Source organism: Chaetodon trifascialis, chromosome 7 (assembly GCF_039877785.1).
Source record: "Chaetodon trifascialis isolate fChaTrf1 chromosome 7, fChaTrf1.hap1, whole genome shotgun sequence".
NCBI lineage: Eukaryota > Metazoa > Chordata > Actinopteri > Chaetodontiformes > Chaetodontidae > Chaetodon > Chaetodon trifascialis.
Genome location: NC_092062.1, coordinates 6,132,889 through 6,151,592, shown reverse-complemented (window position 1 = coordinate 6,151,592; position 18,704 = coordinate 6,132,889). Strand labels below are relative to the sequence as shown.

At 44.4% G+C, this 18,704-nt stretch overlaps 2 protein-coding genes across 2 annotated transcripts in view; one reads left to right on the top strand and one right to left on the bottom strand.

The window, feature by feature from the left end:
- snrka (SNF related kinase a) overlaps positions 1–7,062 on the top strand; it is a 50,136-nt gene extending 43,074 nt beyond the window's left edge. The window contains exons 7-8 of the mRNA XM_070966515.1: positions 72–181; positions 854–7,062. Of these exons, the coding sequence (XP_070822616.1) occupies positions 72–181; positions 854–2,030 (1,287 nt within the window). The 3' untranslated portion in view covers positions 2,031–7,062. The remainder of the gene's footprint in view (positions 1–71; positions 182–853) is intronic.
- A 7,427-nt stretch (positions 7,063–14,489) lies between these two features.
- The window catches only part of ano10a (anoctamin 10a), a 39,038-nt gene continuing 34,823 nt past the window's right edge, over positions 14,490–18,704 (bottom strand). The window contains exon 15 of the mRNA XM_070966718.1: positions 14,490–15,855. Within this exon, the coding sequence (XP_070822819.1) occupies positions 15,814–15,855 (42 nt within the window). The 3' untranslated portion in view covers positions 14,490–15,813. The remainder of the gene's footprint in view (positions 15,856–18,704) is intronic.

Here is an 18,704-nt window from a genome sequence, read left to right as displayed (position 1 = left end):
TACTTGGCACTGTCTTCTCATTTATTCTGTTGCATGTAGCTGCTCTTTTTCTCATTGTCATTTCATTCCAGGGAGCCTGTGCTGCCACCTCTGGACCTGCTCCTGGGTCTGTTTCTGGGACCATCAGGGCCCCGACGCCATCCACCTCAGCAGCAACCAAGCAGCGAACCTGCCTATTCAGGTCTGACAACAATTCAGTTTTCAGAAGTTCTTTAGTGGAATATATATATTCACATCCATTATCACTGAAAGAAATGACAAAGTAAATCAGCCACCAGAGCAGGCCGGGTTTGATTCCAGCCCGGTGTCATCCCCTCTCTCTCTCTCTCTCTCTCTCTCTCTCTCTCTCTCTCTCCCTCTCCCTCTCTCTCTCTCTCTCTCTCTCTCTCTCTCTCTCTCTCTCTCTCTCTCTCTGTAGCACTCATTATCAAATAAAGCAGAAAAAAAACATCAAGGAGTGTGGAACCAGAGTAGCATTGCCTATTTGAATAATAATAATTTTCCAATGGAAAAAATGCCAAATATTCTCCAGTTCCAGCTTCTCAAATGTAAAGATTTGCCACTTTTCTTTGTTTTATGTCATGTAAACTGAATATCTTTGGGGTTTTGGACTGTTATTGATACAAACAACAAATTTCTAAAACACCACCTTGGGTCCTTAGAGACTATGATTGTTACATTTCACAGTTTACTGTGATTTTTGCATTGATCATGATGAAAGAAGAAAGATAGAAGATAGATTGATCATCAAAACAATCTGCTTGAAATCCAAATAGTCCAGCATAGTGTTGGATTGTGATCCTGTTCTAATCTGCCAAAACAAGTCAAATCAATCATGTCTCATGTTTCTCAGGGTGGAGGAGGATGAGGAGGAGGAGGAAGAACAGGACCCGTCTCCTCTCCCGACCCAGGTGATCCTGCGCCGTAAGCCCCCCTCTATCACCAACCGCCTCACCTCCAGGAAGAGTGCACCAGTGCTCAACCAGATATTCGAGGAGGAGGGGGAGTCGGACGACGACTTCGACATGGATGAGGGCCTGCCGCCCAAACTCAGCCGTCTCAAGATGAACATGGCCGGAAACGCTGCCAACCTAAGCTCTGGGGCCGCCTCTGCCTCATCCCCGGGGTCCACGCAGAAGCGCTACCACCGGCGCAAGAGCCAGGGCAGGGGGTCATCATGTTCAAGCTCTGAGACGAGCGACGATGACTCAGAGAGCCACCGGAGGCGTCTGGATAAAGACTCGGGCTTCAGTTACGGCTGGAACAGAAGGGACAGTAGCGAGGGGCCGCCAGGCAGCTCAGGGGGCAACGGGGGAGGCAGCAGCTCAGGCCAGAGTAAACCTCCCGGAGAGGGAGGCGGGACCTCTGGGCCAGACAGAGGGAGTCCTCCAGGAGGAGGTGGGAATGGAGGAGGAGGGGGTGGCGGTGGTGGAGGGGGGAATGGGGGAGGAGGAGGGGGTAACAAAGGACAAGACAGCCCCTCCAGTTGTTGTAACAACAGTAGCACGACTAACCCCTCCCTCAGCTCTCTGCCCCGCTCGTCCCGCACGGCCAGCCGCGGCACCGAGCTGGTGGAGAGCCTGAAGCTGATGAGCCTGTGCCTCAGCTCCCAGCTGCAGCACCACCGCGGAGGGCGCGGGGGTCGAGGGGGAGGAGGAGGAGGGGGAAAGATCATCATAGACCCTCGCAACCTCTCAGGAGGGAGCGTGAAAATCCAGGAGAAATCGGCCTGGAGGATGTGCATCGGCTCCACTGGGAGCCTGGACACCATCACCCTCCCCACCACCGCTCTGCCTCGCACCCACGCTGCGCAGCACCACCACCGCAAAACAGTGGCGCACGGCCCCCCCGGCCTGCAGGTGGGGCCGGGCAACAGGGACGCTCACAGCAACCTGAGCGCTTTGAAAAACGGCGTGCTTCAACTACCTCTGTGTGAGAAGACCATCTCTGTCAACATCCAGCGGGGCGGAGGCTCCGGGGATGGCCTGCTCTGTACCTCAGCTCCAGCCAGCTGCTGCCAGGTCATCTGAAGCCCTCTGACCCTCTGCGGACCACCAACCCTCACCCACCACAACCAGCTGTCAACCAACCTGCTCCCTCCACGTTCACCTCTCCACCTTAACTCTCAGTCCTTCTGCACGTCACCCCCTTCAGATCATTAGTTTGAGCCTTGTAATCTTGTCTTGTAGCTGTAGCAGATAGCTGACCTCACATCAGCTCACAGTCAGCACACCTGCCTTCTGCTGTTGTCTTAGCTCTCAGCACCTTACAGTCACTTTGTTTTCTTTGTCCTGTGCTCTGCTTACTGTTCATATGTCTTTGGTGCATATTGTTGCTGGTTGTTTTTAACGTTGATGACTGTGTTAAGTACGTTTTTCATTTCATCCTTGTTTTCCGTTCCCCAGCTTTCTTTCAGATTAGTGGAACTAACAATCTTGATAACAGTTTGCTGGTATTACAACATTTGAGGTGTGATTTTTATGGTAACTGCATATGGAGTGGTAGAAGAACCCTTTTTTTAGCTAAATGGAGCACAGTGTAGGAAGATGACGTCAAAAAATGAAAACATTTTGAGATTTTTTTTTTTTTTTTTTTTTTTTGATATTTTGAGATGAATTTGTAATTCTACAAAATCCAAGCAGGGCTGGCCTAAAGTTTCTGACAGTAGCGGTGTATATGAATGGATATTCGTTTAGCTTCAAATTTCAAGGCAGCGGGGTGAAGCACTCGTACAGCATCTGCATGGCAGCTGTTAATCTTCTCTTGACTGCACTCATAGGACAGATTTCACACAGTACATAAACATTTTCTGTGCAGAACTGAAAAAATACAAAACATTCTCTCAAGTAACTTCCAACAGCCAGATTTCTTTTTTTTCCCTACCGCTGCTCGATGATTCACTTGCCGTTTGACACATTATTTTGCTTTTCTCATATCCAGAACGTGTTTTCATTGAGGCGGTTGCTTGCGTTAGCACCACGTGCAGCTCGTTGTCTGGCTCGTTCTGACCACGTCTTTGTAATGGAAATGAACTGCTCGTCCTCTTCATTGTGTGCATCCGTTCCTCAGTTTCAAACAAAGCAGTGCGGCCTCATATTTTCCAGACAGTTTCCGGGTAGGGTGTATAAAAGAAGTGGACGTAGCCTGAAAAGTGAAGTCAACACACAAGTGCCTTAAACCTGCATTCTTTCTAATGGACAGCAGGGGGCGGCTCCACTGGTTGCAAGTCTGATTGTATTGAAGTCTGAGAAAATGAGGCTACATCTCACTTGATTTATTACCTCAGTAAACATTTCCCTGATGAGTTTAGGCTCTCGCTCACTAGTTTCAAGTCTTCTTCACTGTAGGATGATGTTGGCTAGTTTTTGGGTGGCGTTCGTGTTTTCATCTTAGACTTCAATCCTTTCATTGTGTGTTTTCAGTTTGTGATTTTTTTTTTTCAGATTTCCCATAGGCCTCCACATCTCAGTGAATTAGTGTTTGCAGTGTTTCAATGCTTTTCAGGAAACTCTAAATCTAGAGTTGAGCGGGTAGTAGAGGGTTTAAGGAACGAGGAGGAGTGAGTCTGGTCAGACTGAACAGTGTTACGGCCACACGTGTTAAATTTGAAAAAAAAAAAAAAGTATATATATAGTGTATTAACAAAAATAACACAACATAAAGAATGACACTGTGGGCAAGGTTTGGAGTTAAAAAAACAAAAACAATTGAGACCGGTGAAGAGTTCACGAAAATGAAATCCATCATGCAAAAAGTCCAGCAGTGTCAAACCCAATGTGAGGGTGATTATCAAAGCTGCCACTTAAACAATGAACTCATGTAGCCACAACACTCAAACCGTGAGCCGAGACATAGATACCATCAAGACCACAGTTGCTCCCCGTAGTTTCTGAAGCTGTCGCAGCCCCGCGCTGGACGTAGCTGACCTCCATGATTGAGACCATGGCTGCATGGAAAAATGTTATATAGTGAGAAATGTGAAATGAGAATTTGCAAAAGAAACAGCACTGCAGATGAGCTCCACACAAAATGTTATTCCCTCAGCATTCTGCTGGACTGTCTCAGCAATAGAAAAGTAACTATTACTCATGTCTGTGGCATTGTGTCAGTGAACATGCCATGATGGCTCCCAGCACCCAATAACATGACTTTCTCTGAAAGGGAGCAAGAGATTCAGTCCAATCAGGATCTGCAAACAATAGCCTACAAACACTTAACCCAAGAACGTTCATGGTAACACACTCACATAATGTTGAACTGGGAGAACATTACACATACACATACACATACACATACACATACACATTAATCCAAAACAGTGTTAACTTAGTCTAAATGAGCTACAACAGTGATCTCAGAAAAGTTGGGACATCATGTAAATCATTAACTGCACGACTCCATGTTGTAATCTCCTTTATACATTCATGTATTCACAAAGAGATGAACCTCGCTCCATCCTTGCTTGTGATCAAATGAATCTTTCCACGATGCTCCTTTCATACCCAATCATGATCCTCTCACCTGTCACCAATCAGCCTGTTAACCTGTGGAAAGTTCCAAACAGGTGTTTTTGGAGCATTCCACATCTTTCTCAGTCTTTAGTTGCTCCTGTCCCAACTTGTTTGAAACATGTTGCTGCATCAAATTCAGAATAAGCAGATATTTACAAAAATCATGAAGCTGATGAGTTCAAAGATCAAAAGGGAAATAATCTCATTTTGTTTTATTTATTTTTAAGCAGCATCCCACCTTTTTACAGTCAGGTTGCAGCCTCCTCTGCTGGCCCTTGAACAAACAGCATGTTGAGATGCCAGTCCTTGGCAAAACAGTAAAAACATTATTTCATAGTGTTTAATGAATTGTCGCCTACCAGAAACCTTTAATATTGACAAATCCTATTTTGTATTTCATTGTCATTTCGTGCTTAGCTGTCAGTCAGCCACTTGCTCCTCCCCAGCTCCACTCTCTCCCCATGCTTAAAAAACAAGATGGCGATGGCCAAAATGCTAAACTCAAGGCTTTAAAACAGTGGTCCACAAGCAAACTTCACAGCAACTACGTCCACTTTTATACCGTCTTATGATCATGGGACTTTTTTTTGTCTGTTGTTTAGCAGAGTGAGAGCTCTGTCGGTCAGCACAGCGTAGTCAACATTCATGCTCTACAGCCATTTATACCTTCCACCCAATTCAAGTTAAAGTTGCAATTTTTGAGATATAAGTCATATTTAAATTTTCTAAAATTTCAACATTTTCCCCTAATAGTGTCTCTCTCCTGTAAAGTTATGACTTTATTCCACTAATTTGACTTTTTTCTTCGAAAATTTGCAAAATTTTTTCTCTAATATCATAGCTGCACTCACAATTTGTTTGGAAACTTGACTTATTGAATATTCCAAAACATTATTTTTAATTACAACTTTATTCTCAAAACACCAGGCCTTGCTTTCTCAAAATCTTACCTTTGTATCCTTGGAACGTGTGGAAAGCTCGGTAGCTCTGATGCTGTCAGCTGGCAGCAGGTGCTCGTCGTGCAGAGCCGTTGAGAGGGTCATTGGAGTAGTTGTAGTGCTGCACTGTCGCAGGCAGCTGACAGGAGGAAAGAATAGCTCTCCATGTTAACACAGACCACAGAAACACTCCTGCCAACAGCGTCCTTCCTTCCTTCCCCTCCTTCCTTCACCGCTCACCTCTGCTCCCCTCTGCATGTTAGATAGCAGCTGGATTATAAAGTGGATTATGTGTATATGAACCCATGCAGGCATCTTTGACCACTTCTGTCAAGGTTTTCATTTTAGCTCCAGTCTGGACTCCATATTGCACTCAGACAATCTGTTGTTTTTCTAGTTTTTTACAAATGATTTCTACTAGAATGAATTCAGCTCCATGCATTCACATGTTATCTGTCAAAACCCCTTTAAATTTGGACAGATGTCTCTCTGTAGAGGCAACACAGTTTTAGCTTAATCAATGGGACATTAAGAGAAAACCTGGTGGTTTGTTAGCATGTGCACTCCTCTGTGGCAGCAAACAGGTGATAATATTGATACTGTAGCAAGATAATGCTAATCACCAACGTGTTTGGAAATGTTACTGCTGACCATCTATTTAAAATGAGGTATTCTTATTTTTTTAATTCATATTTTAATGTGTTGCTGTAGTTGCTGGTAGAGAACATTAGTTGTGTCTGGCTCTCTGTGGAACAAACACACTACCAATACCCAAGTGGTCTGTTCTGTTTTTACCTCTGCTGGCTTCTTGTAGTCCCGCCTGCATCCACATGTCACCCAAACCTTACTGTACATGTGGGTGCAGCAGGTGACTCGTGTATCAAGTATGTATATACATTATGTTGAAAAGTAAAGTTTATTTTTAAAACTTGTACATTTTCTGAGGGATCTGCTGTTTGAAAATGTCAACAGGGGCCTGTGCGAAGTCTCTTTGGTTAGAAGAAGTGTGTGTCCGCCAGGTAAATCAAATGACCTCACCTGTGCAGGAGGAAAAGCTCGTGACTTACAGCTTTACAGGAGCTGGCCAAGAGATGAACAAATGAAAGACAGGACAGGGGAAATGGGGAAATTCTTTAAGGGCATTCGCAATAAGCTATACTGTGTGTTGCAGCTATCTGTACAGAAACATTTTCGTTAGTTTCATTTTTTAAATTCCAAACTTGTGCAGCCTTACAACGGCCACATTGGACTCACATGAAAAAAAAAAAGCTATGTTTTAAATATTTTTTTCTCTCTTTGGTTGTTGTCTGAGTTTTCTTTTAAAAACCAAATGTAAATAAAGTTGTAAATATGGTGCTCTTTATCTAGAACAGCAGAGTGAACCCTTTGGTGCATAGCTGTACAGTAATTTAGCCTTATGATAATAGTAATACTGTATGGGTGTCTCAGCTAAAAATAAAGCCGTGTGAGAAAAACGACACGATTCTATTCATACTGTCAGGTCTCTTTGACTGTTGTCTTACTCAGCTGTATCCAGGTGAATGATGTGCATGTGTTTCAGTGTTTGACATTCAATGACACAGAGCAGAGAGAATCAGCCACAGAAATGTTACTGGACCAAAAAACAACAGAAGAAGAAAAAGAAAAGAAAAAAAAGATGAGTCAGAACTGACAGAAATATTCAGTGTATTATTCTGTAGTTGATACCTGTTGTCAGAAGTACATATAGCTATGGTAATATCCAAAAATAAAATGTGGAATACTGTCTCATACGTGTGGTCTTTTGGGTCTTTCTTTGGCTTTTCTCCTTGTGGGTGAGACGAATGAGCCTCTCGTGCTGAACTTATTCTCCATGACCAAAGTAAAGTAACTGAGTTTTAGCCATGTCAGCAGTGTGGATGAATCCTAATAGCTCTGGTGATCCCTGAACTCCTCACTTAGCACCATCATGTGGTCAAAATTTTAACTAAATGCCTGCAAAACTAGCAACATTTTCATCAGCCTTAGATGTACTTTGTGTTTACTGCTAATTAGCAGTAACTGTGAGCATGTTTACCTGTTAATCTAAGATTGTGAATATGGTTAACAAGCCTGTTAAACATCAGCATGTTGGCATTGTTGATGTTAGCTTAGTTCTTTTGTCTGCTGCTTGAGGGTGGCCAAATTTGTCAACCAGCAGGAATGAGATTGAGTTTCTTTTGTTTTTTTTAACCTTAAAAAACTATCAAGCTCTTTGGAGCAGCATGCAGTGCCTAAAAACAGTAATACGTTCCCCCAGATATTCAGACAATATATTAATTAGCTGAATGTATGTTCTATTTTGTAAAGGCTTCACCCTCTAAGAGCTGTCACTTTTGGTTTATCCCTGTACGTATGCGCTGTCATGAAGATTTTCTTTGCTGTCACTGTGCACTGTGCAGTTACCTCTCAGGCCCTCAGGTACAGTATACTACACTGACAGCACCTGAGCTCTGTTCCCAAATATTCTTCAGTGTCAAGCAGTCAACAAGTGAAGAACAGAAGAGAAGATGAAGAAGTCCAGTCACTCTGACGCTGTCTGCTTGTACCCCACCTGTCAAATTGGCTACATCCTGCCAGCAGACCTTCCCCCCCTGCTGTCAGGCTTGCCTCAGTGCTCAGCATGCCAGGCTAGCGCTAACTCCACATGCTTGCCTGCAAAGAAGCTCTGCAGCGGCTCTCCTCTCCTTCAAACGTGTCAGTCTGCTAGTCACCAAAGGACTTTTCCGGGATTTGCTGGGCATAATCAAGAATGCAGCATATCTGAGGGGCATCATAATGCCAGCAGAACAACCTGCTTGTGGCCACTTAATGGGGGATGTTTATAACCAGGAGCCACCACCTGAACGTCCCCCTCTGTGGCCTTGCTTCAGTGAGCTCCAGCTCTTCAGGGAGGCTGCGCTTCCATACCAGGAAAACTGAAAGCGCCACTTTCCAGGTGGGTGCATTTCACCAGAGTCCACAAAGACCCAGACTTCCTTCTGTCCCAACACCTGAGCAGAGCCTACCTACTGTACTTCATCCCAAGGCAACCTTTTTTGGCAAGGACAAGCTATTGCCACTAATTAATCCCCTCATAAAAAGTGTATTACTAACAGTAAAAGAATTATCACCAACCTGCCTCTCTTCAGGGCAGTGCTGATATCTCAGCATGGCCTGTTTCAGACTCGTGGTTTGAATATACAGGGCTGAATGCTGACGCTGCCATGTGTTCCAAACACCAAAGCCAGCACCGGCCCTTTCGAGATGGCCTTCTCATGGGTAGTGATGAAGGAGAACGGTGGAGCCATGAGCATGCTTCAAATTATGTCAACAGACGCTCTGCAGCAAGCACTGTTCTGCATGGCAAGCCTGCTATCAATGAAAACATGGATGTAAAGTCTCATTTAAAAAGGTTACACATTTGCCACCCCCTCCCGTTTCTTGATGTGGTGGAAACAGTCATTTTGGACAGAGATAACATCCCTAGCGGCAGAGCTACCTTAACTTCAGGGGGAGAAAGCGATCTCCCCAAACATGTAGGGTGAGGCCGGTTCAACAGGTACATTATGGAGTAGCCTTTCCATAATTTTCAGACATGCTGAAATACATGCATCCCAGCAACCGGTTCACTTCTATCGACATAAGAGATGCATATTTCCACATCCCTGTCATTACCAGGCACATTAAATTGTAGCGTTTCTCCTTCCAAGAAGTACAATACCAATACAGTCAGCTGCCTTTCGGCTATTCTTCAGGTCTGCACGCTTTCCACAAGTGTATGGAAACAGCATTGGAGCCATTATGAAGGAAAGAGATCAGGGTTTTGCTCTACTAAGACAATCCTTATGGCCCCCTCCCAGGAGAACAGCTTTCTCCTGGGAGTGGAAGTCATACAGCATCTGCAAACACTGGGTTTCACCATAAACTGTCAAGAGCTCTCTGCTTCTGTGTGTGGGAATGATCAGTGAACACAGATCTCTCTCTCTCCGGCTGGGGTGGGATTGCGAGTCTCATGTGGTGGGGAAAAGATTGGAGAATCCTCCATCACTCTGCATAAACTGCCTGGGGCTGTCCACACTACTGAAAGTGTTAAAATACTTTGCTCTGCCTCTGAAAAACAGACATGTTGTAGTAAGGACAGGCAACATGACAGTGGTGGTATACATCAACCGTCAGGACGATGTGTGCTCATCCTACTGGACGTGGCCAAGAGCCTCCAACTGTGGTTACACAGATGCTGCGCTGCAGACTGAATTTATGACAGAGGTCCCTCCCAAGTGGAAACCCACACTTCAGATGTTGGATAGGTTTCGAAAGGCGAAGGTGGATCTGTTCACCTCTCGAGAGAATTCACAATGTGCACTGTGGTTCTTCATGAATGCACAAACCAAACCTCCACTGGAAGTAGATGCTGTCTCTCACCGGCTGTGCTGCAGAGCTCTCCTTTACCCGTTTCCAAAGTTTCTTGCCTCCAGAGCACATGAGTATGTCTTGATTCTCAAACATGGTTCACCTGCTGCTGGGAAAACTGTGTCATCTCCCATGGTGCAGAGACGTACTGTCACAGTTGGAAGACCCAGTCCTCCGCCTTCCACTGAAAGGTCAACAGCAGATAATGCATTGTCAGATATGGGGCTTTTATGCACATGCCATGCGCCTCTAATCCCACCATCACAGACTGATGGGCTGCAAGGGGAACATTACGATACATAATCAATGTCTCACCCATTTGCAGCAGCAGTGCTGTGTGAAGGGAGTGTAATGTCACTCAGCCCCTATTTTCCACACAGGGCTGACATGGTTATCCTCTGCACAGCCAGTGCCTCCCTATCTTATTACACTTCACATTTACAAGGCTGTGAACTGGTGTATGTTATCTGCTTGTGGACTTTGGTGTCATAATGGACACTGACTACATCAGCTTCACCCTTAACCCAGAGCAACAGCTCTTAGAAGGCAAAGCTGATATGAAATCTAACTTTAGTTATGTACTGTAACTCCAGATTCTATGTGTATAGGCGCAGTCCTCCAAGACTTTGGTCCACTTCTCCACTGGTATTAGCTAAAGAAGCTTTTGGGAGCAAAACTCAGGACCTGACAGTGTTAAACACTGTGTATGAGGACCTGAGAGGGGCAACTGTACATTGTATAGAAGCAGGAAAGAAAATCTCCACGACTAAGCATACATGTGGGTGTAAACCCCAGAGTGGCACCTCTTAAAGACTGAGCGTAGTCATAGAATTTGGAGTTACCATATGTAACTAACAGTTGTTTTGTGCTTTTGTGTTTATTTTTACAAGTATGTTATGTATTATTTTTATGAAAGACTAAGACTAAGGCAGTAATAATCATAATGAACAGAAATTGACTGATAGTTAATTGCATGTGGAATGGTGTTAGAGATATCATCTGTTCATTCATACTTTCACTAACATTGTGTGCAACTGCTGATGAAGGTGTTAGTGAAGCAGTGACATTGTTGACATTGTCAGTCACTATATGTCTGTAATTGAGTGTCAGTGAGCAACAGTGTATTTATTTTTGTTATATCAACATCCCTTTACGTCTTCACATCAACTTAAAGCACAAAACTGAACTCTTTGAGACATGAAAAGCTATAAGGTAGTTTATTAAAGCTGATCTAAGCTGAGGTATGACCTCAGATGTGTCCTACTCCTAGTATTTTCAGGAGCTTCATTTTTTCCTTTTAAAACCTTGCCTGAAGTTCCAGAACTTGAAGATGACTGCCTCATAGCTCATCCATATTTCTGTCAGCCTAAAAAGGTGCCAAAATCCATCCATCCATTTTCTATGCCGCTTATCCCTTTCGGGGTCGCGGGGGGGCCGGAGCCTATCTTGGCTGTCAGTGGGCGGGAGGCGGGGTACACCCTGGACCGGTCGCCAGCCGATCGCAGGGCACATACACACACCATTCACACTCACACTCACACCCAGGGGCAATTTAGAGTCACCAATCAACCTAATGAGCATGTTTTTGGTCTGTGGGAGGAAGCTGGAGTGCCCGGAGAGAACCCACGCATGCACGGGAAGAACATGCAAACTTCACACAGAAAGGCCCGACCCGGGAATCGAACCGGCGACCTTCTTGCTGTGAGGCACGCGCACTACCTACCGTGCAGCCCCGGTGCCAAAATCTATTCCACAAATCAAATACAGCCGTTTACCTCGGACTGCATCCCTGGACGTGCTGTTTGCCTCAGTTTTTCACTGGAAGCTGTGATGTCATAGACAGAGAGATCTTGCATACTTCAGGGAGACCACCTCATGCAAGACTATCAATGATGTAGTTTAGACCACTTGTGGGGAAAAAGTTAAGGCAAATTTAAAAGTTTAAATACCTCTCATAACATTAGATACTTGGGAATAAATAAGCAACAATCCAAGTGAAGTGCCCATATACTAACTACTACCATCATGTCAAATACAAGCTGTGGTGACTGACTACAACAAATCAGGGTGTAGGTTCAAAAAGACATCGTTCATCCATGCAAAATTTGATGTCTTCATAATCAAAATAACAGTGTTTTCAGATCACAACACTATCATCATCATCATCATCCTTGGGTGTGAACTGTCCTTTAGCCAGGGGCGGGGCTTGCAGACAGGCAAGCCAGGCAGTTGCTTGGAGCCCCCGGCCACTAGGGGGGCCCCAGCCACTTATTAACAATTATTGATAGACCCGGGCTTTCAGGGACCTGTATTGGTCCGTGGACCTCACTTTGAGAACCACGAATCTATTTTTTCAGTATTCATCTCAAATGTCCCAGAAATTGTGCATTTATGTGTACAAAAAACAAATTATTGCGGCGTGCACGGGTGGGGTGGGGGCCCCAGGGATTTCTTGATTGGAGCCCCAAGAGACCCAAGCAACGCCACTGCCTTTAGCCATGAATCAGTCATAAGTGCAATGATCAAATACATTTAAAAGTTGTCTTACCTGCAGGGTTATTGTCCAGCTAGGGCCGACTGCCATCAGCAGCTAATTCTCGTTCATTAGGGTCCACTAGAAGTCATTTTCAATAGTTTAGTTTTTTGTTTGCAGTTAGTTTTTCAGTAGATTTTTTTTCCAGTTTCACTTCACCAACAGTTATCTTTCCACAGTTTGGGTTTGCAACAGGTCAGCTCGTCAAAATCCGAGAGAAAAGTGAAAATCACTCAATCAATCAGATGGCTTTGAAAAGTCAAAGAGCTGCACAGTGTTTCCTTCTGTCCAAAGCTAAAAACATGTCATTTCAAGTCAGAGTGGCAGCAGTGACAGTGCTGTGCTTTTCTCTGAAACTGACTGGGGTATACTGGGGTATGATTGAAGCTCATTAATTACTAAAGATTGTAGCATTTTTTTCTGGTTTATGATCATTTAGAAATAGGCCTGTAGAGGTTAAATTCCATTGTTCCACCGCCTCTATGTAAAGGAGTTACATAAGCAGTCTTACAGATCGTACTGTACCTTACTGACCTTAAAGCTGAAAGGTTAAACATATGTGTTATGTAGCTGACTGTAATCAGTGCAGCGTGCTCTAAAATGCAGGGATGGAGTTTATCCTGGCCAACGGAATTCTTTAAATCTATAGCCAGTAATGCTTTGGCCATGCCAGCAGAAGAGAACAACTGGAAGGTAAAATGAGGCCGTGGCATTATCTGGGCTTCAGGATCAGTAGTGTGGACAGAAGGGGTCCAGTAAGGTTTCTCTGAACAGGTTGCCAACAGGAGCAAAATGCTTTTTAAAAGCTGCACAGACCTCTCTGGCTGAATCACCATATTTGGACCTAGTTTGTTCATAATGGTATGTCTAATGCAAGCTTTTGGATAGTGATCACTACAACTGAGCTCAAACACTCCATAAGAAGTCATTTATTCTTCTCTGTTTGTTAAAATTAAGTCAGTCTGAGATGACTCGATGTTTGGCCTGGTAGGGTCAGTAATTATCTGACACATTCATATCGCCACAAACTTCAGAGACAGACCTCAGCCAATTTAAGTCAAAATCACCCAATATCTCTGAGTTTTTCTATGAGCTAGAGGATCAGTTATCTCATCAACAGCTGAGGAGGAAGCAGGAGGGCATCTCTACACTCCAGCCACAACAACAAAATCATTTTGTGCGATACACACTTTCAGAGCCAAATGCTCAAAGCCTTGTTCTACTGTGACTGCAGTAAGAACAGTACCAGTAAAACAAGCTCTTGTACAAATGGCCACACCTCCTCCTCTGGTATTACTATCCATTCTGAAAAGGTCATACTCATCCAAGGCAACCTCAGAATTACTCCCAGTGCATCTTAACCAAGTGTCACGTAATGGCACGATGTCAGGAAACGTTTCTGTTGCCAGATTTTCTGCTGATCCAATTTTTCATGCTGAACAATACTTAACCTTTCCTATTCTGAAAGTCTGAAAGATTACGGATAGCATGTGGAGTAGACTCTGACTTTGAAGAAGCAGTGGGGTCGGACTTAGATGTACACACCTGTAACAGAGAGTTAGTTACACTACCTGAGCTGGACTGTGGGATTTTTGAGCTTTTTCGTGCTGATGCTGGAAACGATGCAGTGAGAGAGCACCAAAACAGCTGAGCTGAACAATGAGCTGAAGGACACTGAAATGCCACATACAGTAGAGCTGAGGGGAACTACAGAGTTGGGCAACAGATTGCTTCACTGCGCGAGCCTTTAGTGCAGATTTAAGACACTAAATTCAGCCTGGCGGTGTGATTAAGACAGACTCAGCCGTGTGGGTCAGAGGCGAGGCTGCGATCCAGCGCACTGAAGGTGTTGAAAAGAAGTCACTGGTGATTAACATGCTACATGACACTTAGGAGGTTTTACTGCTTGCCACTCAAATAACCCAGCAGCTTCCAGAGCAGATGGCACACTGAGGTTTATTCAGAGTTGATCTTTCTATGAACTTTATTTCCTCACACAAACCCTAAAGAGCTCCATCCAGAACCGAAGAGTGCTTTGACTGATGGCGTTAAGACACGTTTCACCAACACTGCAAACACACAGCCGGACACACGTTTCATTTCCTTCTTCATACGTTTATTTAAGATGCAGGGAGCCTCGAAAGTTTCCATCTACTTTATTCTCCACAACAGTTTCAATACATTAGGTAGATACCACAGGACTGTGTGTGCAGAGCGTAGAAAACATGTTCAGATAGGTATTGCATTTGAAGGCACCACGGGGTGTTTGGAGTGCATGGTTTGACTTCAAGTAACAGACTGATATTATTACTAACTGATACTAGTTATAAGATGGTCACATGCTAAGACAAAGACAGTCAACACAACCTGTCATGGTCTCGTTGATGGAAGTAAAAAAAAAAAGAAAGAAAATGAAATCCCACTAAACGGATGCCATTGAACCTTTCACTTTAGAACCATCTCTATGAATGTGAGTGGTTTTAATTCCCAGGGGCGCCTTCATGTGTTGCTTTGTGAAAAACTCACAAATTCAGACAGAAAACTCAAGTGTCCACATGACGGACAGAGCGTAACCTGATAGGACAGAGATCTGACTGATCCCATTCAGGCTTTACTGCTTTTCTTAGCAGCACTGTTCGAGCTCGTGTTTTCAACACTGATTTGAGTGACATGATGTTTTCATTGGAGTTGATTTAGTATTTAATAGTGATTTGATTTTACAGTCAGGTGTTATGAGAATTAAACCTTTATGGCCATTATTCGTGAATATATGTAGTGCTCAACTCAAACTAAGAATATTTTGTTTCAGCGTAATACTGAAAGTTATTAAATGGAGGCTTTGGTGAAGCTGTGCATACACCAGCATCCTGTAGGGTTATAACTCATTAGTACAGTAGGTGGACAAACTTTCAAATAAACATAATCCCAAAACACAGTACTGATTAAACCCGAGCCAAAGTGGCTGAATAACAGAACATACCTAACAGAATTTTCATCAACAGTCGTGGATATAAAATCAATATTTGTTACAGTATAATGTCATAATACAGCATTCCTCTGTGATTTGAACACCTCACTTTTACCAAATTTAACCTTCTAATCCCCCCATTTGTACACCACCCCAAAACAAAACCTCAGTACACCTCATTTACAGACCAACATAAAACATCTGGCACACAGCTATGTATCTAAAAGAGTGCCATTCAATCACTGTTTACCCCATTTCCACCAAAACGGCCCCTTCAGTGATGCAGTGAAAACAGTACAGCACTGAAGGGGCCGCTGAGATAAATAGCACAAACAAACTGCAAAAATAACTTGGTTTTGTCTAAATACATACGTGTGAATGAGTGTAAACAGCAGTCTGTTAAAGCTGTGCAAAGCGGCGGTCCATCAGTATCTGTAGGCTCTCCTCTCCTCCTCACTGGATGATCTTACTGAGCTCCGAGGCTTCGAGCATTTTCTGAAACACACAGCAACAAATTCATGTGGAATTGTTTCACTGCTGAAAAGTGTGTGTGTGTGTGTGTGTGTGTGTGTGTGTGTGTGTGTGTGTGTGTGTGTGTGTGTGTGTGTGTGACAGAGAGATTTATTCAAAGGAGGTGAAAGCATTTGGCATCCATCCTGCTTTGTTAGCTGTGCATTTTACTGGAAGAAGAAGCAGAAACCCACCTTCCCACCAACCTTCTGGCTGTATGTGATAATGTGCGAGCACCCAAGGGGGGAGTCTGTGTGTGTCCTTGCACTATTTACAGGACAACACCGACGGCTTGGCTGTTTGTCTTCATAGCCTTAAAGGATTACTGCAAGTTATTATAATCTTCTTCTTCTTTCTGTAGTTGTGGGCCCTCGTTTCCTTTGTGTCATTAATAATCACACTGCATTAAGTGAATTACTGGGATCAGACATCCATCACAGTTCAGAATGATGACCTGGTTTTACTTTTTCTTTTTACAGTCACAGAGACACTGCTTCTGGGGTCCAAATGTTGAAGTATACTTGACAAGTAAAGACAGGTGGAGAAATCATAATATGTATTTGAAATAATGAGTTTTCTTTGCAGCCTCCTCAGGGGTGGACTGTGCACAGCCTTTGAGACATGAACAGTGCTCATGTAAACACCTCTTTCTTGGCTGGCGTTACCTGTTTCATAAGTCGCCCAGAGGCAGAGTGTCTCTTTCTGTTTCCCAAAATGACATTAAGTCCTGAGCAGTGAGGGGAGCAGAGGTTTTAAAATAGCATTACATGTGAGCAGCGCGGCTGCTCTGCAGCAGGCTGCAGGGTCTGGACAGTCTCTGGCAGAGGGAGTCAGTCAGGGACTCTGGACTGGCTCTCTGGATCGTACAGAGACACGCAGGTGTGGCAGGCAGGTATGGTTCATAGCGCTCTGCTGACAGCACATATCTCAGTGAGGATCATGGGTCATCAGGAGCAGGAGAGCAGAGCTCCATGCCATCGATGCAGGCTTGACTTACACTGTAAGCAAAAACCTGATCCTGGAACACAGGTCGGATCTTTTCACAGCTGTCCAAACACCAGAAGTCTGCCTGCTGGGATTTTTCCACGAGGTCAGACAGGAGCAGAGAGACTCTTAGTGTAAAACTAAAGATGTAACTGCACAGGCGGCTTTTGGCTGCAGTTGGCCATGACGATGCTTCCCCAACAGCTCTGGGTTGCTCTTTAATAAATTACAGTCCCTGACTTTGAAGACGTCGCTCTTCCCTAGATGCTGATCTTGGCACACTTACTTTTTAATCAAGCTTCTAGCTGGACGCAAAGCAGGCAAATTGGATGTTATTAAGTTTCTGTCCCACAGACTGATCCACGGGAGGTTTGTGCTGAGGCAGCCGTTTAGCCTCAGAGCTGATTCTTCAGGGGCAGCAGTGGGGTTAAACACAAAGTGACTCCCCCAGGAAGATAAAGGGGCAATTAAATCCTTTCAATAACAGACACAAAGACTGGATCCTTCCTCCAGAGGAGGATCCAGAGGATGAACAGGATGTCCACAGCCTCTATTTCTACTCTGTCTTTAGTGATTTTTAGCAGATTTGCAAACAACAAAGATAGCACAGGCAGGAGTGGAGATGAACCAGTAAGTCCTCCAACTGGATATCTCACTGACACAAACAGCTCGGTGGAGTTTTCGGTGAACACACTGGCTGGAGTGGCTTCAGCACGGCAGCAGAGAAAAATCAATCCTGCTGGCTTCATGGGGTGTATCACCTTCAGATGAAGCATGGAGTTTCTGTTTCTAAAGACTGGAGTGAACAAGCATCACTGATGTTTTGAATACTGGAAACACGTACTGAAACAATTAGTTGATTAACTGTCACCTATTTTGAATGATTTAATAAGAAACCAGTTGAGAAACCATTTGCTGGTTCAAGCAAGTTTAAGATGGCATCTTGGGATCTGAGAAATTGTGATGAGCATTTTTTTTTTAATTTTTTTCACAATTTAAAGGACTAATGAATCAATCAATAATGGAAGCCATTATCACTTCTAGCCCTGGTCACTTGTGAACAGCTGGGAGAGTGTCGGGCCCACTCATTGGAGGAAAACCTGTAGCCTCGTCTTCGTGCGGTATTCTTTCAGTAACCTCACGGCTCGTTCTGGATCATACCTCACGCTCACCCTGCAGAGGCTCGTCTGTGGAGCCAGAGACACTCTCTGCTCAACATGTCCTGTTTACTGTCCTGACATGTCGGGGCTGATCAGAGACGAAAGGAAGCAGAGGTTTGCGCAGCCTCATGTCATCTATCTCACACACACACGCACACGCGCACACGCACACGCGCACACGCACACGCACACACACACACACACACACACACACACACACACACACACACACACACACACACACACACACACACACACACACACACACACACACACACACACACACAGGGTATGTATCACTATCCCAGTGGGGACACGCCATTGACATATTGCATTCTCTAGCCGCTTACCCTACCTGTAATCTAAACCTAATGCTAAGCCTAACCCTAAAACCAAGTCTTACGCCTTAAGAAGCTGTCTAGACCCACGGGGATCTCACCCCACCTGGGTATGAAACAAACACCTACACACAAACAAAAGGATTAAAAGGACCATGTTCATCCTCCTGGGGTTACAGTCCTCTGTGTCAGTATGAGTAAGGCTCCAGCCTGGACAAGGAGAGAGATCCTCTGTCAGGCCTGTGTATGTGTTACAACTCCTCACTGATTACTTGTCAAATCTGTTAACAGTTACAGTCTGTGCAGTGGTCATGGAGCTGTATGAGCACTGAGGTACCAACAAAGAACAGAC